This window comes from Myotis nattereri (genome assembly GCF_964212035.1).
Source record: "Myotis nattereri genome assembly, chromosome: 3".
Classification (NCBI taxonomy): Eukaryota; Metazoa; Chordata; class Mammalia; order Chiroptera; family Vespertilionidae; genus Myotis; species Myotis nattereri.
Genome location: NC_138077.1, coordinates 131036974 through 131062890, shown reverse-complemented (window position 1 = coordinate 131062890; position 25917 = coordinate 131036974). Strand labels below are relative to the sequence as shown.

At 42.8% G+C, this 25917-nt stretch overlaps 1 protein-coding gene across 1 annotated transcript; it reads right to left on the bottom strand.

The window, feature by feature from the left end:
- Window positions 1–5475: 5475 nt before the first annotated feature.
- PAK1IP1 (PAK1 interacting protein 1) lies at window positions 5476–20461 on the bottom strand. Its single transcript, XM_081085607.1, has 11 exons — window positions 20152–20461; window positions 16022–16187; window positions 12951–13071; window positions 12801–12875; window positions 12337–12389; window positions 11610–11755; window positions 11418–11515; window positions 8188–8287; window positions 7099–7222; window positions 5910–6944; window positions 5476–5696 (listed from the first exon to the last, which is right to left on the bottom strand). Exons 1-10 carry the CDS (start codon window positions 20233–20235, stop codon window positions 6730–6732), a joined length of 1182 nt encoding a protein of 393 aa, XP_080941733.1. The 5' UTR covers window positions 20236–20461; the 3' UTR covers window positions 5476–5696; window positions 5910–6729.
- Window positions 20462–25917: the final 5456 nt, after the last annotated feature.

Genomic DNA, 25917 nt, shown 5'->3' with positions numbered 1-25917 from the left:
CTGATAATGCTCCTAGGGCAATGGAAACTAAAGAGAAAATAAACAAATGGGACTACATCAAAATAAAAAGCTTTTGCACAGCAAAGGAAACCATCAAAAAAACAACAAGAAGACCCACTACATGGGAGAACATATTTACCAATGATACCACCGATAAGGGTTTAATTTCCAACATATACAGGGATCTCATGAAACTTAACAAAAGGAAGATAAACAATCCAATAAAAAAATGGGCAACGGACCTAGATAGACACTTTTCGAAAGAGGACATACAGAAGGCAGAAAGACATATGAAAACCTGCTCAAAGTCACTAATTATACGAGAGATGCAAATCAAAACGACAATGCGTTATCATCTCACACCTGTCAGAATGGCTATCATCAACAAATCAACAAACAACAAGTGTTGGAGAGGATGTGGAGAAAAAGGAACCCTTCTGCACTGCTGGTGGGAATGCAGACTGGTGCAGCCACTGTGGAGAACAGTATGGAGCTACCTCAGAAGACTAAAAATGGAACTCCCATTTGACCCTGTGATCCCACTCCTAGGAATATATCCCAAGAAACCAGAAATGCCAGTTAGAAAGGATATATGCACCCCTATGTTCATAGCAGCACAATTCACCATAGCTAAGATTTGGAAACAGCCTAAGTGCCCATCAGCAGATGAGTGGATTAGAAAACTGTGGTACATATACACAATGGAATACTATGCTGCGGTAAAAAAAAAGGAACTCTTGCCTTTTGCAACAGCATGGATGGAACTGGAGAGCATTATGCTAAGTGAAATAAGCCAGTCAGAGAAAGATAAATACCACATGATCTCACTCATTTGTGGATTATAGAGAACAACATAGATTGATGAAAAAGGACAGACCCAAAGACTGAGAAACAGCGATCAGGCTATCAATCCCTAGAAGGAAAGTAGGGGAGGGTGGGGGTAAGGGGAAGAGATCAACAGAAGGACTTGTATACATGTATATAAGCCAAACCAATGGACATGGACAACGGGGGGATGGGAGCACGAGTTTGTGTGTGGGGGGGAGGTTGGGGGTTAAAGGGGGGGATGAGGACACATTTGTAATTCCTTAACTAATAATAAAAAAAAAAGAAAAAAAGAAAAGAAAAAAAATAAATATGAGATCAGTTATAAACTGTAAAAATAAACTAAAGGATTTAAAAAAAAAAAAAAAAGATGTCAGTTCTTCCCAAATTGATCTATAGATGCAATGCAATCCCAATCAAAATCCTAAATTAGCCCTGGCTGGTGTGGCTTCCAGTTAAAGATCTGGCCTGCACATCGAAGGGGGATGGGTTTGATTCCCACTCAAGGGCACGTACCTGGGATGCAGGTTGGATCCCAGGCCCCAGTCAGGTGCATGTGGGAGGTAACCAGTCGATGTGTCTCTCTCACATCAATGTTTTTCTCTCTCCTTCCCTTGCACTCACTCTAAAAATCAATGAACAAAATATCCTTGGGTAAGTATGAACAAAAAATAAATAAATCCCAAGTTATTTTATGTATGGCAACAATGTGACTGTAAAGTTTATATGAAGAGGCATAAGTCCCAGAATAGCAAACATAACATTGGAGAACAAAGTTGAAGAACTGATGCTACCTCACATCAAGACTTACTATAAAGCTATAGTAATCAAGATAGTGTAGTTTCGGCAAAAGAATAGACAGATCAGTAGAGCAATAGATAGAACACCACAAATATAGTCAACTGATCGTTGACAAAGGCAATGCAATGAAGCAAAGAATCTCCTTGTGACAAATGGTGAAAGAAACAGGCAAAAAATATATCCGTACTCAAACCTTAACACTAGAAAGACTGAAATTTAGTATATATCTATATTGCCCAAAAGCAGTCAAAATGACTGCATTGTGAAAGAATAATATTGGAGCACTCTTCACTTGTGTTCCTTAGCTTTTCCAATAACTCACTTCTATTCGACATTTCTTTCATGAATTTAGGGCGCAAAAGAAATAAAATAAACAACTTATTAGAACAAGTATCACTGCATAAAGACTCGAATAACAAGTACTAGTTTAGCTTATTGAGCAACTGCAACTTATCAAGTATCGACAATTTATCATGTGCTTGTATGTTATCATGTGACGGTAATCGAAAAAAAATGAAAACTGTTATTTCAATACAGAGCCGAACTGGTCATATAAGAAATTTACTCAATTCAATAATAAGAGTCATAATACCCCCTCCCCCCCCCCCCCAAGCAGTCAAAATGACTGCTTTTGGGCAATATAGGTATAACACATATATATATACCGGAAATGAAGGAGGGGGAGGTAACTACAATTATTAATAAACGCATTTATATGTTGTACAAAAAGTCACAAAATTCTAAGACATTGTGTCCTTATATACATAATTGTTTTTCTAATTGAAATTAAAAAGCAGTCAAAATGACTTCCTTGGGCAATCTAGTGTTAAATCTTTCACAAAAATTAACTCAAAATGGATTTTAGATTTCAATGCAAATGCAAAACTATGAAACTCCTAGAAGGTAACATAGGAGAACACCTAGATTACCTTAGGTAAGATGAAGCTTTTTTTGTTAGATACACAAAGATATAATCCATGAAAGAAATAAGCTGCAGCTTATTAAAGCTAAAAACTTCTGCTCTCAAGGCAAGCCACAGACAGGAAAAAATAGCTTCAAGGCACATCTGATAAAGGATCATTATCCTATATATACAAAGAACGTTTAAAATTCAGTAAGAAAACAATCACATTAAAAAATGGGCCAAAAACCCTTAGATGCCTTACAAAGAAGATATACAGATAGCAAGTAAGCATGTGAAAAGATGCTCCGCATCATGTCATCATGGAAGTGCAAATTAAAACAATGATATACCATTACTACTCACTGATTGGCCAAAATCTGGAATATTGATAACACCTAACACTGGTGAGGATGTGGAGCGACAATCACTCTCACATTGCTGGTGGGAATAAAAAATGGTACAGCACTTTGGAAGATGGTTTGGCAGTTTCTTACAAAAAACTTAACATATCTTACCATATGGTCCAGCAAAAGCAATCCTTACTATTTCCCCAAAGTAGATGAAAACTCACGTCCACCCAAAAACCTGCACACGAATGACTTTAGCAACTTTATTCATAATTGCCAACACTTGAAAGCAATCATGATGTCCTCCAGTAGGTTAATGGTAAACTGGCGTGTAAAGACAGTGGAATGTTATTAAGCACTAAAAAGAGATGTGCTATCAAGCAATGAAAATATATGGAGGAAGCTTACATGCACATTACTAAACTAGAGGCCTGGTGCAGATTCTTGCACTGGTGGGGTCCCTCAGTGTGTCCTGCAGGGATTGGGCCAAAACCAGCAGTCCAACATCCCCAGAGGGATATAGTAGTACACGAAGCAGCAGGTGGCCAAGGAGGAGCCTGAGCCCAGGTGCCATGCCCCTTCGGCTCCCGCTGCCACTATCACTTGTTAGGCTCGCTGCCATCTCTGCACACCTGCTGCCCCTCCGTTGCAGTCTCTGCACACCAGTCCTAGGGTGATACTGGCACATCTATGACCAAGAAGTGTCCGCGGGCTCATGCCCAGTCAGTCCAGATGTCTGTCCTGCTCCCGGTCTGGATGAGGGAGGGGCGTGTGGGGGAGTGTCCGCGGGAGAGGCTTGTGCCACCTGCAGCTGCTCTCGCCAGCTGTGAGCCCAGTGACTGGTGGGCAGCTGAGCTGCACTCCCCATGTGGGAGCGCACTGACCACCAGGGGGCAACTCCTGCATTGAGCATCTGCCCCCTGGTGGTCAGTGAGCGACATAGCAACCAATCAAATGGTCACTTAGGCTTTTATATATATTACTAGAGGCCCGGTGCACAAAAATTTGTGCACTTGGGGGGGAGGGAGGGGTCCCTCAGCCCGGCCTGTACCATCTCGCAGTCTGGGACCCCTCGGGAGATAACGACCTGCTGGCTTAGGCCTGCTCCTGGGTGGCAGAGGGCAGGCCTAATCCCTAGGTGCAGCCCCTGGTTGGGCTCAGAGCCGGGCAGATTGGGGAGTTTGGGTGCCGCCCCCTGTCATGCACAGAGCAGGGCGGATCGGGAGGTTGCAATGCCACCCTCAGTCACGCTCAGGGTAGGGCTGATTGGGGGGTTGGGGCACCGCCCCCTGTCACACTCAAGGCAGGGTCGATGGGGAGGTTGCGGCGCCACCCCCTGTCACACACAGAGCAGGGCCAATCAGGGGGTTGGGGCACTGCCCCATCACGCACAGAACAGGGTTGATCAGGGGGTTGGGGTGCTCCCCCGTCACGCACAGAGCAGGGCCCATCAGGGGGGTTGGGGCTCCGCACCCAGTCACACACAGAGAATGGCCCATCAGGGGGTTGAGGAGCTCCCCCCTGTCACTCACAGAGTAACGCCGATAGGGGAGTTGGGGCACCGCCCCGTCACACACAGAGCAGGGCCGATCAGGGGGTTGGGGCGCCTCCACTGTCACACTCAGGGCAGGGCCGTTGGGGAGGTTATGGCTCTACCCCGTCACACACAGAGCAGGGCCCGTAGGGTGGGGGGGTTGGGGCGCCACACCCTGTCACACACAGAGCCGCAGGGCAGTCAGGGGGTTGGGGAGCTCCCCGCTATCAGGCACAGAGCAGGGCCGATCAGGGGGTTGGGGCGCCTTCCCCTGTCAGGAACAGAGCAGGGCTGATAGGGAGGTTGTGGCCCCGCCCCCTGTCACACACAGAGCCACAGGGCGATCAGGGGGTTTGGGCGCTGCCCCCTGTCATGCTGATCCTGGTGCCGGGAGGCCTCGCGGCTCCACTGATCCCAGTGCTGGGAGGCATATTACCCTTTTACTATATAGGATAGAGGTCTGGTGCACGGGTGGGGGCTGGCTGGTTTGCCCTGAAGGGTGTCCTGGATCAGGGTGGGGGTCCCCACTGGGGTGCCTGGCCAGCCTGGATGAGGGGATGATGGCTGTTTGAAGCGGTCACACACCCTTCAGGGTGAGGGTCCCCACTGGGGTGCCTGGCCAGTCTGGGTGAGGGGCTGAGGGCTGTTTTCAGGCTGGGACTGAAGCTCCCAACCGCTCCTTTTTTCCTTTTTTTTTTTTAAATTCTGGGCCAGCTTTAGCTCTGGCTCCAGCTCTGAGGCCTCTGCTGCTGAAAGAAGGTATCTGGTTTGTTTCGGTTCTATAATCGAAACTCTGTATCAACTCCAGCTCTGAGATCCGGGCTCGCTGAAAGCTGGTTTCTGGGGTTTTGTTTAGCTTCTATATTTGTTACTATGTTTCTTAAACTGCAGGCTCAGAGGCCAGCAAGGCAGGCAGGGAACGTTGCAGTCCTCCGTCACTGAAGCAAGCATGCCTCATGTTCAGTTTAAGCTACCTGGCTGCCGGCCGCCATCTTGGCTGGCAGTTAATTTGCATATCGCCCCTGATTAGCCAGTGGGAAGGGTAGCGGTCGTACGCTAATTACGTTTCTCTTCTATTTGATAGAATATTATATATATATAGATGGAAGAAGCCAATCTGAAAAGACTACAATACTGTATGATTCTAAGTATGACATATGGAAAAGGCAAAACTATGGAGACATAAAATATCAATGATTATCAGAGGTGATAGATGACTAGGCAGAACAGTTGTTTTAGGGCAGTGAAATACTTTGTAAATTTTGATATGCTATTATATATTTGTCTAAGCCAGCCGTGGGCAAACTACGGCCCGCGGGCTGGATCCGGCCCGTTTGAAATGAATAAAACTAAAAAAAAAAAAAGTCCGTACCCTTTTATGTAATGATGTTTACTTTGAATTTATATTAGTTCACACAAACACTCCCATGCTTTTGTTCCGGCCCTCCAGTCCAGTTTAAGAACCCATTGTGGCCCTCAAGTAAAAAAGTTTGCCCACCTCTGGCTAAGCCTACAGAATGTACACCAAGAGTGATCCCCAAGTTAAAACTTGATTATGATGTGTCTACATAGATTAATCCTTGGTAAAAATATACGCTGATAATGGTGGGGGCTATGCATGTGTGTAGGCAGGGGTATTGGGAAATATCTGTACCTTCCTCAAAAGAATAACCCTAAAACTGATCTTAAAGTCTTAAAAACAAAAAACCTAATCTATATTCCTGTTTATAGGCCTAAAATAAGTTAACAGAGGTAGACTGAAATGTCAGACACGCAACTGGCTCATCTCCTAGATGATTTCCTCCTATGGAATGGCATTCCAGGGTCCAAGTGTCTGATATCTTCATTTGCCAAATCAGGAGGGATTCCTCTGGTGTTTTCACAACTGCCCTGCTAATTAAAACATAGAGATCCCCTATTAATGTATCTTCAAAATATCTAGTAATCTCCCCAATTTAAGTGAGCAATCTAAAAAACAACTCTCTTATCTAACTCTGGTAAAGAATGTGTTCAAGATTTTGTGTTCTTTTAAACTACATTATTTTGAGAAAGATCTTTATTTGCTTTGCACAAAAGTAAAAATTATATCCCACATTAACATAATATATATCATGATATATATTTCCTATGAAAATGTTTTGGCACTCTTTAAAATACAACAAAAAACTGAGTTTTAGTGATTTTTTTTTTTAGAGCTGTACATTTTCTCCAAAGAGGAAATTCCTAGTTTTTACAAGAAGGGGGGAGGGGAGGGATTAGGTACATATGAAAAGAACGAGTCCATCTAAAAAGTTTTTCTCTCAGGAGAAACTTGGGATTCACTGCATTACTCTTATTTTCTTCTTTTTTCTCTTCTTTTCCAAGATTTCTCCCACTTTCCTCTTCTTGGCTGCCACCAGGCCACTTCCTTTGGTTGGCTTTTCACTGACACCAGTTAAACCACGTTTCTTCGTGTTAGGTTTTGACTGCCTTGCTTCTTCCTGCACCGCATCACCCGATTCCTTTTTGCTGCCTTTGGGTTGTTCTTTATTTACTAAAACACAAGAGACAGTGCATTTAAGATTGTTTAGCCCCTTTCGGAAAAATCACAGGCTGACAATAAAGTGAAGTTATCTGGATCTCCTTCACTTTAATCATTCAAAAGGTAACAGATTATCCATTTTTAAAAAATGAACAATTTCACTTACCAGCAGAAGGCTCTGCAGCGGGAGGGAGGCTTTCTTTCGTGTCTGTCACGCTGTCTAGCCACACTCCAAGGCACGTCAGCCTGGCGTTAGTATTTACTTCACAAAGTAAAGATGGGGGAACTTTCTGAAACAAGCAAGAAAAATTCGTAACACAGGGGAATTTTAAATAATTAATTTTCTTTTTCCATAATCAACTCCTTAACTTAAAACATTGTATTTTCTTGAGAATAAAATATATTGTTTAGAAGGAATCTATTATCTGGATTCATGACTGGCTTGACTATGTCTTCCCAGAGCCAACTGTGACTACTCAGAAACTGTAGTTCACTGAGGAATGGGCCAGGACCATGTCTTGTTCATTTCTAGGTTTTAACAAATAACTTTGTACCAAGTAGGCACTTAAAAGGCCATATTCCCAGAATAATAAACCAAGACTGTCTATGAGAGGGAGACCATTGAAGGAAATTTAATTTTCCAAGTATGTGATTCAAAACTACTATTGGGCCCTAGCTGGTTTGGCTCAGTGGATAGATCATCAGTCTGCAGATTGAAGGGTTTCAGGTTCGATTCTGGTCAAGGGCACATGCCCAGCTGTGGGCTCGATCCCCAGCGGGGGGCATGCAGGAGGCAGCCGATCAATGATTCTCTCTCATCATTGATGTTTCTATCTCTTTCTCTCTCTCTCTTCCTTTCTGAAATCAATAAAAAATATATTAAAAGAAAACTACTGTTGGTTGGTTCCATCATTAATCAGGAATTTCCTGCCCCCCCCAACCCCCCAGTAATAGCAGTATTTCATCTAATAAAATTTTACAAAGAAAAATCAATATACAAAAAAGAGGAAAGCAGCACTTCTTTGAAAAAGCAGGAGTTCTGGGATCCTGTCAGCTCAGACTCACCAGTGCCCTCCCCGAGGCAGCTCTGTGGAACCCTAACTTTAAAACCATGAATATCACCCACGCCTGGAAGAGATTTAGAAAGCTCACTTAAAGATCTCTATGACCCTTAAGGAAAAATTCTCTCTCATTTAATGCCAGGCAACACTGACAGTAAGACTTGCATTAAAGTGCATTTATAGTGTGCACTGACCTTATCCTGTGTAAGCTTCCACATTTTGATGAAACCATCACTTGATGCTGTAACAATAACATGATGCTCTGGGATTTCAAAACTGAACATATCTTTTACCCTAGAATAGAAACATTAACACCATAAATGATCCTTTCTTCAAATAGTGCGATACTGTTATAAGCTTCTACGCACACAGGCTCTCGATTTTTCAGGAACTATACTTCACTTCCCATGAGTCGGTGAGTCATTTTTCAGGGTCTAAATTCTAAGACAAAACTTACTGTTAACCGTATCTTTAAAAAGTTGAAAAGCCATGGCTGGTGTGGCTCAGTTAGTTGGAACCTCATCCCAAGCACCAAAAGGTGGAGGTTCGACTTATGGTCAAGGCACGTGCAGGAGGCAACCAGTGATGTTTCTCTCTCTCCCCCTTGCTCTCTAAATATCAAATAAAAAAGAAAAGTTGAAAAAATAACTTTAATCAGGTTATCACAAAGGAGATAAAGATATTAAAGCCCCTCTCTGCAAGAAACTACACATTCAATACAGAGAGAAAAGTGAGACAAAAAGATGAATCAAGACTTCTTCCTGTTGCCCTGACCCGTTTGGCTCAGTGGATAGAGCGTCGGCCTGTGGACTGAAGGGTCCCGGGTTCGATTCCAGTCAAGGGCATGTACCTCGGTTGCAGGCACATCCCCAGTGGGGGGTGTGCAGGAGGCAGCTGGTTGATGTTTCTCTCTCATCGATGTTTCTAACTCTCTATTCCTCTCCCTTCCTCTCTGTAAGAAATCAATAAAATATATTAAAAAAAAAAAAAAGACTTCCTCCTGTATATCCATTCCTGTCATTCCAGTGCCACCACCCCTAGTCTAATTTGCCAAATCAGGAGGGATTCCTCTGGTGGCCTCAGGTACTTCACAACTGCCCAGCTAATTAAAACATAGAAGTCCTCTACTAATAAAAGGTACTATCATTTTTTCCTGAATTATGAAGTAGCCTAGTTGGCCTCTCTGCTTTCATTTTTGCCCCCTATTTTTTTTAAAACATATTTTTATTGATTTCAGAGAGGAATGGAGAGGGAGACAGAAACATCAGTGATGCAAATCATTGATCGGCTGCCTCCTACACGCCCCCCACAGGGGACCAAGCCCACAACCCAGGCATGTGCCGACCGGGAATCGAACCATGACCTGGTTCATAGGTCAACACTCAACCACTGAGCAACACTGGCCAGGCCTCCCTAACAATTTTTAAAAATGAAATCAAATCATGTTACTCCCAGGCTTAAAATTCTACAAAGCTAGGATCTGCATTAAAATAACACAGGAAAGGAGGAAGTTGTTGGGGATATTTAGGAAGCAAGACTGATCATAAATTGACAACTGCTGAAGCTGGATGGTCAGTCTTACAGGGGCTGCTTCCTTAAACTGGTTTATCTGCCTTCAAATGTTTCCATAATAAGAAATAAACACAACAAAATCTACAAAGGCATTTAATAGAAATTCAAACTCTTCCTAACGTCCTCCAATGCCATGCACCATTTGGCTCACTGTGTCCTAATAACATGGGCCTTCTATCTGTTCCTGAAATACATCAGGCTCTCCCCCCCCCCCCCGCCCCCCCTCAGAGCCAGGGGGACAGCAGTTCTCTCCTCTTTTTAAAAATAGTTCCTGCCCTAGCTGGTTTGGTTCCGTGGATAGAGCATCGGCCTGTGGACTGAAGGGTCCAGGATTCAGTTTCGGTCGGGGGCACATGCCTGGGTTGCGGGCTCGATCCCCAGTGTAGGGTGTGCAGGAGACAGCCGATCAATGATTCTCTCTCATCGTTGATGTTTCTATCTCTCTCTCCCTCTCCCTTCCACTCTGAAGTCAATAAAAATATACTAAAAAAAAAATAGTTCCTTTTTCATCCCTAGGTCCCACTTCCCCTTTCCTGATCATGTTAACTAGGTCTGTATAGTGATTGCAGTATTCTGAGTACTATATTTACAAAGAGAGGTTTCTTAAAACCTATTACTTTGAAAATACAGTAAGAACTAAGACTTACTTAAGATGTAGAACATGCAAATGAAGCATATTAAAGTATAACTCTTTTTTTTTTTTAAATATATTTTATTGATTTTTCACAGAGAGGAAGGGAGAGAGATAGAGTTAGAAACATCGATGAGAGAGAAACATCGATCAGCTGCCTCTTGCACATCCTGTGCCCGCAACCCAGGTACATGCCCTTGACCGGAATCGAACCCGGGACCTCTCAGTCCGCAGGCTGACGCTCTATCCACTGAGCCAAACCGGTTTCGGCTAAAGTATAACTCTTTACAGTATCACCTTTTTCAAAATTATAATGGGAAAAGCAGGGGCAGAGTCAGATAGAACCGGGTTTGGATCCCACCTCCAGTAGCTAACAGTGTAAATATGGTTGATTTCAGGCCCCAGAGTAAGAGCAAAGTCACTTAACTATTTACTCTGAGACTCAGACTCTACCCCTAGAAATACAGTGAGCAGTGTGAGGTAAGAGACGGACACAAAACAGAAGTCTCTAATGCCCAGTATTTCTTCTGCAGGAAAAACAAGTGGGGTATAGAGGCAAGATGTGGACAAGGGGAATAAAGTAAAAAGATAAGAGTGGTCAGGGGCAAAGCTCAAGATTGTTTAATTATTTTTTCCTGTTCAAATATGGTTGATTTCAGGCACCAAGACTAATGAAATCATTAGAAAAGTATCTTGTGCGAGTGACTAGTCCTGATGACAACTATTAGGTCTGATCAAATAATTGAATTGATACCCCCTCCCCTGGGACTTCTCAATGGACATTCCACTTGCTTAGACCACATTCCACTTGCTAAGACCATTATCTCTCCCTTCTGGAGTTTCCCAGAATCCACACTTGCACAGAGAATTCTGTGTCCAGAAAAAGCCCGCCTATAGCCCTCAAAACCATCTGACTCACCATCTTTGGGGGCTGGTGCCATTTTGGAGCTCCAGTCCATCTGCTAATAAATTTATAATCCCTTACCACTTTGGCCTCGTGCGTCCCTCCTTTGGCGACCCTAACAACAATTTTATCACTTTTGCATTTACTAAGGCCACGAAGACACTTCCATCATACTCTCAGACTCTGGATGTCATATATATATGCAGATACATCTATCTCTGCAATTGTTCATAAAACATATATGCCGCTTTATGAAACTACTGCATATAATATTTGTTGAGGCTGTACACATACACACAAATTGGTTAAAAAAATACCTGTTTTCATGAGCTTTAAATTCACAGAGGCACATTAATGAATCAGTGTCAAAAAATCTTACAACTTCTTCATCTCCAGCTACTGCAAGGACAGACTCCTAAGAGAGAGAAAAAGAATAATATCCAGAATATCAAACAATTCAGACCATCACATACACACTAAACATCCATCAATGATTTCTGATTACTTACTGAAAGAAACGTAACAGAAGATACTCTCTTTTCGTTTGTGATGGTGCCACTAACAGCTGCTGTGTCAAGATGATAGACATCTATTTTATTCAGTATGACAACTACATATTTCTCTCCTCTTGGGGACCATTCCACGATGTGGGCATCTGTAAGTTAAACAACAAAACCTGTGCATTTCACAAGTAAAAAACAAAATGATAGAGTAATAATAAAAGTAGCAAATGTTTATAATGCACATTTTCACATCACAACTAACATGATACATATTTTGGGGGTTCAGGTTTAGACAATAAGCTCCGTTCAAACAATCATTAAAGGTTACAGAGAGCTGGTAGGTGGCAGAGCAACAGGAACCTCAATTTAAAATGAAGAAAGCAGCCCTAGCCGGTTTGGCTCAGTGGATAGGGCGTCAGCCTACAGACAGAAGGATCCCGGGTTCGATTCCAGTCAAGGGCACATGCCCAGCTTGCAGGCTTGATCCCCAGTAGGGGGCATGCAGGAGGCAGCCGATCCATGATTCTCTCTCAGCAACTGATGTTTCTATCTCTTTCTCCCTCTCCCTTCCTCTCTGAAATCAATAATAAAAAAAATATTTAAAATAAATAAATAATAAAAAAAATAAAATGAAGAAAGCAAGTAATCCAAAGCATTTGCTCCCAGAGGTAACCACCATCGAGCAGGCAAAGACTAATGTGTGTGTATTCACATTCCAAACAAAAATACTCACTCTGTTTTATATTTTTTATGAATGCCGATCTTCCTTCCACAAGATTCCATGTTCTGTAAAACAAGAAGGTCATTTATGGCACGATCACTAACTTTTACTAAATATAAAGGCAAGCATAATGAAGACGTACTCAAATGAAAATTTACTAAATACATGACTATTCCGAAGAATGGCCATTTTTCCTATAGCAAAGGATATTCCTACATCCCTTTAATATATTTTCAAAAGGTTTCACCTCCTAAAACATTACTTTTCAGGACCACGCTCCTCTTCACTTCAGCCTATAATGACTGAAAGGTAATGTATATGTTTGAATATAGAGCTTGTCACTTTTCCCTCCCATTATAAAAAGGTTCACTAGCTTTCAACCCTTCCTTATATCACAATATTTTTTTGGTTCCTGTTGTACTTGGACAGCAAAGACCACAACTAAGTAGAGATGCTCTTGGGCATTAGTGACTTACCTTAATGTCTTATCTGTCCCCACAGACAGGGCCAACTTGCCAGATGGGTGAATAGAAAGAAAGGTCACATGTCCTCTAAAAGGAAACCAAGAGTTAGCCCCCAGCCTGACTGGTGCCTGGAGACCACCAACCAGAAAGGGCAGGACTCACTTGTGCGCCTTAATCGACTTCAGGCACTCCCATTTCTTTGCATCCCAGACACAAATGAGTCCATCTTCCGCCCCACTAATTAAGTGCCTGTTGCCGTGGAATTTCAGGCAAGTTATTGTGCCTGTGGAAAAACAAAATAGGCAAAATTAATATTGAAAATTAATATTTTGAATGCAAATCCACTTCTGGTTTGAAGGCCGTATTGTGGTAAGAAAACATCCAATGGAAGTATTACTGAATTAAACCATAACGACTTGTGGAAAAATTAATTTTTTAATATAATAGGTTCAAGCCTATGCAAATATTTTCAGCAGAGTTTTTCTAGTTGTAGGTATAGATTTGAACTGACCAGTTCACTTTTTTGCTCTACATTCCCTTAATCATAAATTTAGAAGATAGCTGGTAAGGACATTTGAGGAGTCAAACAAAACTAACCAGCTAACAGCTAACCTGGGGGAACATAGCATATGACTTCTACTTGCTAAACTATCAGCTACCCAATCATCCACAATCCTATTATCATTGCAGAGCTGTTTCTGAACTGACTTCTATACAGTTCTCATTCACTGTCATAAGAACTTAAATGTTACACTCCTCCACTATGCCCTCTATCTCCTCCCATAGTTCAAAATCAAAAGGCTGAAGGAGGTGAACTGATGGAATAACCCAACATTCCTCTAGCTCCCCAAGCAGTCCATGCCATTATACATTTACCCTCAAGTAAAATTCCCTACCCTTTGAAGCTTGTGCCAGCCACCTTTTACCCTATAGCTCAGGGTCAGCAGCCCAAATCTGGCCGGAGGAGCTGGAGTAAATGCAGGTGTACTGGAACACAGTCTTACTCATTCTGCTACAAGACACCTCTGGCTGCTCTGGTGCTACAATGGCAGAAGTGAGTAATGGTAACAGATACCATATGGCCACAAGCCTAAATATTACTGCCTTGTCACTTATGGACTAAGAATGTGAACCCTGGGCCACTACTGTTCATCTGCACACCTCCTGGCCAACCCTTTACGCTGCCCTGTAGATGGAAGGCAAACTCTCTGAGGAATAATGCTGTACCACCACTCCACCTTCCTGCTCTCAGACTGTAACGGGCTCACACACCACCTTCTCACAATGGGAGGCTTTAGCTATCTTTTGCTGGTGTTTTCCTGTTTCTCTATTATCCTATTTATAATTCTGGATATTTTGCTTTTCCTTATCTTCTATTCCTTCTGCTCCCTGGTAAAGAACTTATTATCAACTGGTAGAAAACCAGAATTTCTGTGAGGAAAATAGGAAAGCGGGGGCCCTACTTTAGTCACCCCCCCGCCCCCCCCCCTCCCCCCCACCATCCAAACTCCTAAGGAAGTCCTTTTCTTATTGTTGAACACCTGTACCGATGGGTTTAGACAGACAAGTTTTGTTTAAATTACTTCTTCCAAGCCTTAGAAAGAGAGAAGCCTTCCTTATATAACCTGGATTTAGAAGACAGAGAGGAAAAGAAATACTTGTCAAAATGACTCAAAGCCTAGCTTCTGTTGAAAAGATACTTGTCAAAGTAGCTAAGGCCTACCTAATTTAACACAGACATTGGTCACTCCAAACTTACTACTAGATACCAATGCTTGGGCGGAACTTCTAAAATATATGAAGACAGGATAGGAAAAAGGGTACCTATCTTAACTGCAGGAAACCAACTTCCTTGGCTGAGTTTCCTTAAACTAAGTACATATCAGCTGATTCTACTCATTTGAGTTCTTCCTTTCCATTCCCTTTTCTTGAACACATGTTGAACCCATCATTCTTTGTCTTCTGGGAAGACGCAATGAAAATAGAATATAATCTAACATTAGTTCAATACTGAGAAAATAAATGACCTGTTCAGTCTTTCTATTGCTCGATCTTGCCACTCTCCTGGGCAACTGCCCCATCTGTGTGGAAAGCCCAACCATGACTTCAAGTCCAGCGATCTTTGCCTTCTCTGTATTTGAGTCCCTCACACCCACAGCCTGCACACTGCTGCCACCTAGAGCTGCTCCACATCAGAACTCTTGAACTCTAAGACTCTATTCTCTGACCACAACTCACGTCTTCCCAGCCCTTCCATCACTCACACTCCGCCTGCTTTCTTAGTTCAGAGATCTGCAGACCCATAACAACCCATTTTCCTTAAGCTGGAAACCTAAACTATCCTTTCACCAAAATCAATTCCCCTGTAACTCAGTCCTTCTGTTGCACAAACCAAGTAACTTGCCTTGCTCTACAGAAATGCCCATAGCTTCCTGCAGCGATGTTCCCAAATCACAGCCTCAGAACTCAGCTGGGCAGCTCTCATCAGTGCTTCTGCTTGTTCTGAGTCAGGGCCTCTTTCCTATCCAAACCGCCAGCACTTTCCTCAAACCGAGATCACTCCTCCCTCCCATTCAACCCATAACCTCCTCCTCGCAAGGACCACCAGGATTTGGCCCCATCTACTTCTCCAGCCACCCCAACCTTCACTTTATCCTTCTTGTAATACTGACCTGCTTGCAGCTTCCCATGCACACTAGTGATTAAAAACATGGGCTCTAGAACCAGGTTCAGCTTCTAGTTCCACTGTACTGTGACCTTGGGCACGTCAGGTAACATCTCTGAAACAAGGTTTTCTCTTCTATAAACTGAAAATAGGACTGTACCTACGTGGCCCACTGCTGGGTGCATGCTGCCCCTTCAGTAAAGCTAGCTATCAATATGCTGCCGCCGCCTGTGCTCCTCATGTGCACGTTCTGCCAGCAATGCCCTCCCTCTCTGCAAACTTCACCTGGCTAACAACTGATATTCCTCTTTCAAGGAAGTTTTCAGTGAAAATTCATTTCCTCCTTCCCTTCACCCCAACCCCCGCCGGAAATGAATTAAACGCTTCCCTTCTGGCTTCCCTTCTGTCTCTCAACACCGACTGTGAACAACTTAAGGAAAAAGAACCACATTTTTTTTCATTTCTGTATTTCCTAGCACAGAATCTGCTTAATGAATTGTGCAACTAAAGTCAAACTGTAAAGTAATAATACCTCAACATTATTATCTTGAAGGATCTAATTTCTTACCATTGTGATGCACTAGAGCCCCATGGTCTATCTTCTTTTTCATGTCATAAATATGAATTGTTTCATCTTTGCTCCCAGTGACTACAAAACGACTATTTGCAGCCACCACTGACAAAGAGGCCGTGTGGGCATGGTGCGTGAAGTCAGCCACAGGAGTCCATTTCTGCTGAAGATTAAACATACATACGATCATCAATGTCACAAGCTCATCACAGTTCTCTAGAAACTGGTAAGTGGTTCCACAATCCTGGAAAACTACCAACATAGTGGAGAAAAACTATGCAGTGATATGTAGATCCAAACAAAGAACCTGATAATTGGATAAGGAAGATAAAATAAGAAGGTAGGACTGTAATGACGAGTTTCCTGATTCCAAAGCAGTTATGAAGACTGGGCTACAGGGACTTTAAGTCCCCAGCCAAATCCTTAACTCCTTATTAAATTTACATGTATTTAAGTAAATACTGTTCGTTCATCCAAATGTTCAATTTTGATTTGAATTTATTCACTTCAAAACTAAGTTACTATGTGCCTGGCATCATTTTAGACAGTTGATCTATAGCAGTGAACACAAGAAATGAAAGTCCTTTTTCTAATGGAGCTGCCATTCCTGTGGGAGAAACAAACTAATAAAATGTTGCACGCAGATAACTATAATCACAAGTCTTATAAAGGAAAAAAAAAAGGATTAATAGTATGTTTCCATTAGTACTAAAATAAGCCCTAGAGATTGACCAATGATGAGATTTCAAGAACTCTACACTTACTGACAGGTAACTTTTGGATTGGATAAGTGTGATTGGTTGAGTGCAAATATATGCACACATACTTTTCAAATTAAAGAAGACTTATCAAGAAGCATTACTAAAACAAACCGAAGAAGGAACAGAAACCCATCAAATTTCTTTCAATATATTTTTAATGTGTTATTGCAAATTAAATCTTAAGTAACTACAGTGATAGTCCTTCCATCACTAAAAAACCAGGGAGGCTCTTTTGAGTAAAGACACACATTCCTGGGGAGGCTACTGTGGCCATAAATCAAAGAATAACCGTTGCCAGTCCGTATTACAGAAGAAATGTTATTGTCTGTGTAGGTGTAGAAGCAGGATTGGATAATGGTTAAGAGCTTCAGGTGTCAGAGGCAGCTGGGGATTTAAGTCCCAGGCTACCTGTGTGACCTTGAGCAAGTCACTTCGTCATCTCAATGTCAGGTTCCTCATCTGTAACATGGGTATAACTGTATCTGCCTCAGAGGACTGCTGTGAGCCTACATGTGTCTGGAACATGGTAAGCAATATTATTACAAAGAGAACACAATCAGTAGCACCATCTTTAAACATTCAAAATATGTCACACAAGGCAGATTAATAACCAGAATAGAAAACAAAGCAAACAAAAGTAATTAGTCAAGTCACATACTTCTAATTTTCTGGTTAATTCAAGACTGACACCGTGCCTTCTCCATTAAGAAACACTCAATGATTACCAATACATCTCCCAGGGCAGCGGTCGGCAAACTCATTAGTCAACGGAGCCAAATATCAACAGTACAATGATTGAAGTTTCTTTTGAGAGCCAAATTTTTTAAACTTAAACTATATAGGTAGGGACACTGTTGTTAACTAGGGTACTCTTAAGCTGGCCTTTGCTAAAAACGTCCTCATTTTATAATAATAAAGCCACCAACACAAAATAATTACAATTCTTAAATTGATGACAAAAATACCTATAGGATTTGCAGCTGGTTGGAAAAATACAGGTAACTTTATGCTTCGAGCAGGTACTTTTGTCACCCGCGTGCGATTTGCGGACGCGACTAGCACACTGCACAATGAGACTGCTGACTGACTGGCTCACTCAACTCGTGCATGAATCAATCGTGTGCGCCTCCCCCGCACTGCGTATCCCCAAGCCCGCCTGCGCTGCGTCTCCCATCGCCCGACCTACCGACCGACACCCCCCACTTCTTCTAAGGCCACTTCCTCAAAATACACTCTCCCAGGCCGAAAAACGACTTCTGCGCATGGGCCACGAAGTTTCAATCGCACTGTACATGCGCCCGCATGTGGCATTTTGTGGGAGAGCCACACTCAAGAGGCCGGAGAGCCACACTCAAGAGGCCAAAGAGCCGCATGTGGCTCTCAAGCCACGGTTTGCCGACCACTGTCCTAGGGCAAAGGAAACTAAGGAGAAAATAAACAAATGGGACTACATCAAAATAAAAAGCTTCTGCACAGCAAAAGACACCATCAACAAAATGAAGAAAGCCCACTGTATGGAAGATGATAATTGACAATGATACATCTGATACAGGGTTAATATCCAAAATATATATGGAACTCATACAATTTAACAAAAGGAAGACAAAGAATCCAATTAAAAAATGGGCAAAGGACCTAGACACTTCTCCAAAGTGGACATACAGACAGCCAAGAGACATGAAAAAATGCTCAAAGTTACTGATCATCAGAGAAATAAAAATTAAATGACAATGAGCTATCACCTCACACCTGTCTGAATGGCTACCATCAACAACAAATCAACAAATGCAAGTGCTGGCGAGGATGTGGAGAAAAGTGAACCCTAGGACACTGCTGGTGGGAATGCAGACTGGTGCAGCCGCTGTGGAAAACAGTATGTAGTTTCCTCAAAAAACTAAATTTGCAACTGCCATTTGACCCAGCGATCCCACTTCTAGAACCATATCCTAAAAAACCAGAAACTCTGATCAGAAAGGATATATGCACCCCTATGTTCATAGCAGCACAATTTACAATAGCTAAGATCTGGAAACAGCCCAAGTGCCCATCAGTAGATGAGTGGATAAAAAAGCTGTGGTACATTTAAACCATGGAATACTATGCAGCTTTAAAAAAGAAGGATCTCTTACCCTTTGAGACAGCATGGAGGGACCTAGAGAGCATTATGCTAAGCAAATAAACCAGAAAAAGATAAGTATCACACGATCTCACTCATATATGGAATCTAACTGATGAAGAAAATAGATTCAGAGGCACAGAAGCATGGAACAGACTATGGAATCTCAGAGGGAAGGCGGATACCGGTGGGTGGAAAGAGATCAACCAAGAACTTGTGTGTACATGGACACAGACAATCGGGTGGCGAAGGCCTGGGGTGGGGGGCGGGACAGGCTAGGAGAGGTCAAAGGGGGAAGAGAACGACACAGGTAATACTTTCAACAGTAAAGATTTAAAAAAAACACTCAATGAGACAGGTTGTGAAGAGATACTTAGAGTGATTGGGGGGAAAACAGTGCTGGACTAAAAGATCTTTTTACTCCTGGGAATATATCCCAATTACCTGTTTGACTACTGGCAATTTACTTAACTTTTTATTCATACATCTAGTAAAATACTTGTATTTTGTTGTAATTTCCCTCCATACATTTGTCTCCCAGTCCTCTCCGCTTCTGTCGGGAGGTCTCTGGCGCAGGATCCATACCCTGGGCTTCTTTGCACCTTCACTGCAAGCAATGGCCCCACAGCACAGATCCAGTAATAATGACTTAGTATCATCCTGATCCAGCTCTAATGTTTTGTAAAACTCCAGGACAGAAATTCAGTGAAAGAGGGAACACCTAAACTGGCTGTCAATTTATGAAAGCGACCCTTAAATCCACCATCTGCGACTCATTTGCCCGTTCGCAGAAATGCCTGCTTTGTGTACCGTGGTAAAAAAAAAAAAAAAATCTACAAAAACGGACAGTATCTCGTTTTATGAAATGCCGACTCCATGTTTTAAAAAACTAACAGGGGTGGGCAAACTTTTTGACTCGAGGGCCACAATGGGTTCTTAAACTGGACCGGAGGGCCGGAACAAAAGCATGGATGGAGTGTTTGTGTGAACTAATATAAATTCAAAGTAAACATCATTACATAAAAGGGTACGGTCTTTTTTTTTTTTTATTCATTTCAAACGGGCCGTAGTTTGCCCACGGCTGACTGCTAACCTATACTGAAGTCTCCTGAGTTTGATCCGTCAATTAATCCCTAAGAAATCAGACGGTGTGTTCACCTCTGGCTCAGTGTTTACCTCGGCCGTGCAGGAACCAGACCTGACCTTCCCCGCCCACGCCCCCCGGGGTCCCTCGGCGCCCCGGCTTTTACCTGGTGGTCGCCGCTCGCGTTGGGCTCCTGGTGTACAGAGAATCCAAAAAGGACCTGCTCGTAACAACCTGCGACCAGCTCCATTCAGTAGGACATGTGCCTCTTCTGCGATCGGCGCGCCGCGTCCGGGGCGGAGCCTAAAGCGGATGCAGGAGGACGGGGTCCTTCCGCTGTCGGCGCGCAGATAGACGTCAAGACCGCAGGGCTGCCAAAGCGCCTGCATCCGTGAAAACGGTTTCAGCGCTCGAAGATCACGCGAGACTTACAAGCGAAGAACAAGGAAGGACGCCACACGAAGAGGTTCTCATTGCTATGAGGAAAAAATTGGGGTAAGCAGGCATATTCTAGAAAGCTGTGAACTAGGGGAGTGGGCGGGACATCCTTGGCGGAAGCCCCGTATTTCCGGGACGTCTAAGGAAGGGGCGGGCCAGCTTCCGGCCTGGGCGGGACTCCTGGCAATAAGGTGCTGTAGGTGTGTGATGCTTCTCGGTTGCGCGCTGTGACAGACGGGGTAGTGGGTTTCCTTTTCGTGCAGGAAGCAATGGAATGAGCCCTTTTTTCTCACATTTTCTCATGGTAGGGCAAAGAGGAGGTGGGATTTGGGGTTCGCGGTTAACAGCAGGCGGGAGAGTCTGGGCCCAGAAAGTTCGCTCCCCGCCTTCCGGCCAGGTAACCCCGCCCTGCACACCTTTCCTTTCCCGGGATTGCAGTTGTGGCAAACCCTGGGGAGGGAGCAGAACGCTTGGCCTGACGGTGTGAAGACCGACCACTTGGGGAAGAAAGGCGCAGCCATCCCTGGTGAGCGTTCCAGAAGTAAATCTCAAAGTTTCACCCTCCGCAGGTTAGGTGCAAAGCCGAACATCGACACAAGGAAGATGACCTTCATTTACATTTGAACTTTTCATGAGGTTTGGAGTTCCAGGGATGTGTTAGAAATTACATCTTTGCACAAACTTCCAGTAGAGGAAACCTTGGCGTGTAATTCGCCTCACAAACGTCAGGGCACCTGGATTTGACCGGCGGGAGGTAGATGCCGATTCTTCAAACCCCATTTAGGGCTGCTTCCGTGGCACACCCTTCTGTTCCCGAGACCGTGTTCCCTGGTGTTCTGAGTTGTCAGTACACACTTGTATTTAACCTGGGTTTGTTTTCACTGATGTGTGGGCTTGTAGAAATGCCTTCACTTGGGCCGCTTTGGTTGTCATTGTAGCGCGAGGAAGGCCTTGTCTTCTGTGCGCGTGGGCGACCCCCCATGTAAACAGACCCCAGGTGCTGGAAAATGCTGTAGTTACATTAATTCCTGGTCTCTGGGAAACCAGCGTAGTCGTTCGCTGTTTTGCAATAACTGCTTTGTGCTAGTTATCTTTCTATGTTACAGAACTCCAGAATTTATTTTACTATCTCAGTTATTTCCTATTGACTGTTTCTTGACTGTTACCTCCCGAGAACCACTAAGATCAGCGGAGTGTAAGTTGCTTGAATGGGTGTCCCCTGGGCATGGGGCAAAGAATGAATAAGCAGAACCCTGGCCAGGTAGCTCAGTTGGTTAGAGCGTCCTACCTAGAGGCCGAGGTGGGGTTCGATCCCCAGTTAGGGCACATGCAAGAATCAACCAAAGAAGGATAAATAAGTGGAACAACAAATGAATGTTTCTCATTCCCTTCCTCTCTTTAAAAAAATCAATAGGTAAAAATTTTAAAAGGGAAAGAATGAGTAAGTAGGACATTTCTTTGAAGTCTCATATTTTATCTTAAAAAAATCTGTCTTTTTGCATTTTACTCCATGACATATCTGTTTATTTTAATGTGAAAGTAGTATTCTCTCATCCAAAAAGAAAAAAAAATGTTTGAATAAAACTGTTTGAAAATTCTGTGCTTTGTATATCGTGTTGCTTCTGGAATGCCCCTGGTGCCCGGCCTCATTACCCCAGAAAAATCTCAACTGCTGTTTAAGAATTAGTACTCATTGGCCTGGCCGGTTGGGCTCAGTGGGTAGAGCTCCAGCCTGCGGACTGAAGGGTCTCCGGTTTGTTTCTGGTCAGGAATCCATGCCCATGTTGCGGGCTCGATCCCCAGTAGGGGGCGTGCAGGATGCAGCCAATTGATGTTTCTTATCATTTATGTTTCTATCTCCCTTCCTCTCTGAAATCAATAAAAATATATTTTAAAAAGAAAAAAAAGAATATTTTTTAAATTAATTTTAGCCATGGCTGGTGTGACTCAGTTGGTAGAGCGTCAGCCCATGCACCGAACGAAAGGTTGCTGGTTTGATTCCTGGTCAGGGCACATACGTAGATTGTGGCTTTGGTCCCCTGTTGGGGTACGTACGGGAGTCAACCGATAGATGTTTCTCACTTCAGTGTTTCTCTCTAAAAATCAATTACAATATTTTTTAAAAATTTATTTTAACATCACAATAACAGGATAATTGCTATATTCAGCATGTATTACCAGATTGTCACACTTTTACCTGCTTAAGTATTTGACACACTTTATTTTTTTAGGAACTTGAAGAAAGTCTGTATTTATTTACTTATTTTTTTTAAAATATATTTTATTGATTTTTTACAGAGAGGAAGGGAGAGAGATAGTCAGAAACATCGATGAGAGAGAAACATGGATCAGCCGCCTCCTGCACACCCCCTACTGGGGATGTGCCCGCAACCAAGGTACATGCCCTTGACCGGAATCAAACCTGGGACCCTTCAGTCCACAGGCCGACGCTCTATCCACTGAGCCAAACCGGTTTCGGCTATTTACTTATTTGTTAATTTATCTTTATTGTTGAAAGTATTATAGATGTCCCCCTTCCCAGGCCTTCCCCCCACTGTTGTCTCTGTCCATGGGTTATGCATATATGCATATAAGTTCTTTAGTTGATCTCTTCCCTTGCCCTTCCCCCCTCTCCCTCTGAAGATCCTCAGTCTGTTGCATGATTCCATGTCTCTGGATCTATTTTGTTAGTTTATTTTGTTCATTAGATGCCGCATTTGAGTGAGATCACATGGTACTTGTCTTTCTCTGACTGATTTATTTCACTTAGTATAATACTCTCTCGGTCTCTCCTTGCTTTCTCAAAGGGTAAGAGATCCTTCTTTTTAATCCATTGCATGCTCTTGCCTCCTGTATCAAATATTAATTGAGCATAATGGCTTGGACCAATTTCTGGGTTCTCTGTTTTGCTGACACATTTTGGAGAAGAACCTTGTAACTTGAAAAAGTATTTTGCTTCAATCTTTTAGAATATAGTTGGTTCTAGAATGAAACTGTAGTGTAAGCAACATAAACATAACTCAAAGTGGTTTACTTTTTCTTTTTTTTACTGTTAGAAATTAGTGGAACCAATTAGAGAGCTCGGATGATCTTAGCATCTGGTTCAGATGTTAATAGTAGGGAGTTCATAGATTGGTTTGGAGGTTTTGAATTCCTGAAATTATATGCAAAATTGTATATGTATATTTTTGGAGGAGAGCATTGGTAAAATTTTGTTACATTTTTTAAAAGATTAGGGCCTGCCGAAACCGGTTTGGCTCAGTGGATAGAGCGTCGTCTTGCGGACTGAAGGGTCCCAAGTTCGATTCCAGTCAAGGGCATGTGCCTGGGTTGCTGGCACATCCTCAGTAGGGGATGTGCAGGAGGCAGCTGATCGATGTTTCTCTCTCATCGATGTTTCTAACTCTGTCTCTCTCCCTTCCTCTCTGTAAAAAATCAATAAAATATATTAAAAAAAAAAGATTAGGGCCTAGCCCTGACTGGTTTGGCTCACTGGATAGAGCATCGGCCTGCGGACTGAAGGGTCCCCGGTTCTATTCTAGTCGGGGGCATGTACCTTCGTTGCAGGCACATCCCCAGTAGGAGGTGTGCAGGAGGCAGCTGATCAATGTTTCTCTCTCATCGATGCTTCTAGCTCTCTATCTCTCTCCCTTCCTCTCTGTAAAAAATCAATAAAATATATAAAAATATTTTTTTAAAAAGATTAGGGCCTAATTGAGGTTTTAATACACTAATGGAGTCTAAGGTCATAAATTCTGAAATAGGTACAGAAAAGGAACTCTTCAAACCACACAGCTAAGTAACAGAAGACCTAGTGCTGCTGCTGCTTTTTCTGTTTCCTTGGGCTTGGGCATTCTCTTTAACAGAAGAACAGTGGCTTTTAGACCCCTGTCTAAACCAAGGGGTGGGGAACCTTTTTTCTGCCAAGGGCCATTTGGATATTTATAACATCATTCGAGGGCCATACAAAGTTATCAACTTAAAATTTGGCCAGCTATATTTGGTCAAACATTTAATTAACTCGCCCCTAATGCCTTGACAGGGCTAGACCAAATGATTTCACGGGCCTTATACAGCCGGCCAGACGTTCCCCACCCCTGGTCTAAAGAAAAACTACAAAATTACATACCTGTTCAACTGGATTCAAACGGAACACACTTCTTGTAAAAACTACAGTTGCTAAGAAACAACCAACTGTTTAGAGTTAATTAACACTAAAATAGGATTTTAGTTTTGCTTTTAAATTGAAAACTTTACATTTAAGCAATGCTTTTATTTATTCGTTCTTTCAATAGATATTTATTGAGTACCTTGCTTTGTTTTGCTAAAGAAAAAACAGGTTTTTTGCGGGGGGACTAGGGGTAGTGACAAAGTTGATATATTGGGCTAAAAGAAGGATACAGTGGAGAAAAGTCGGCCGTTAGAAATACCATGTGTCTAATATTCCTGCCCAATTATCCTTCTTTCTCAGTGTAACAGGTAGCAAGTCTTAAATTTTAGGACTACAGAGGGTGCATGTGCTTGTATTCCCAGAAGACTTTGGTCTTTGCACGTAAAGCTGAGGGAAGCTGAGAGAGTAGGCTGTTGCACCTGGACACTGGCCAATAGTCTACCCTGGTATAAATTCGCTTCACCTGCTTCATGGGACTAATCCAAGTGAAATATGAGAAGTTTGCACTTGAGGCTTTTAGAACAAGCGTATCAAACTCTTGGCCAGTAGGCCGCATGCCTAAAAAGTAAAACAATATTTGTGGCCTGGCCGGTGTGGCTCAGTGGTTGAGCGTTGACCTATGAACCAGGAGGTCACTGTTCGATTCCTGGTCAGGGCACATGCCCCGCTTGCGGGCTTGATGTTTCTCTCTCTCTCTCTCTCCCCCCCCCACTTCCTCTCTCTCTGAAATCAATTATTTATATATATACATATATATATACACATATACACACACATACATATATATAATTTTTTTCTTTTTAAATTTGTGAAGTCTTCCTTGTCACTGTCATCAACAAAACCCTTGAATGCCTATTTTCATCTCTGGAGCCTTGCTCACGGTGCTCTGTGCTTCACTCCCGCCGTCTTCCCAGGTGGTTTCAACATGCTACATTGGCCTCTCCCATCCTCAGCCTCCTTACTACCTTATTATCCATGTTCAACTCCCAAACTCCTTCACAGCTACAGCGGTCTTTCTTACCCTCATAGCCAAAATTCTAATTTTCTTTTTACCAAAAAAAAAAAAAAGTCCCAAAATAGAAGGGGAAACACCCTGGTATTAAGTTTTTACAAAAAGAGAATCCGTAACTGATGTTTTATTTGATGTCTAAGCTGTTATAGTTATTAAGAATTGTGTTTAACTTCATATAACTTAAAACAATAGTGTCTTAAACAAGACATTTCTTCCTTAAAAGAAATCGAGGTAGGCCAGTCTAGTGCTGGTAGAGCTTGTCAGTACATGGTCATTGGGATCTAAACCTGTTCTTTATTTCCAGTCCTGTA

Bases quoted from the DNA above. Each gene is read 5' to 3' on its own strand.
- PAK1IP1 (XM_081085607.1), bottom strand. From the start codon at position 20,235: ATGGAGCTGGTCGCAGGTTGTTACGAGCAGGTCCTTTTTGGATTCTCT. The intron at 12,876-12,950 runs GTGAGTCCTGCC...GTTTCCTTTTAG, and splicing joins AAGTCGATTAAGGCGCACAA to AGGACATGTGACCTTTCTTT. The intron at 11,756-12,336 runs GTGAGTATTTTT...TTTAACTTACAG, and splicing joins CATAAAAAATATAAAACAGA to ATGCCCACATCGTGGAATGG.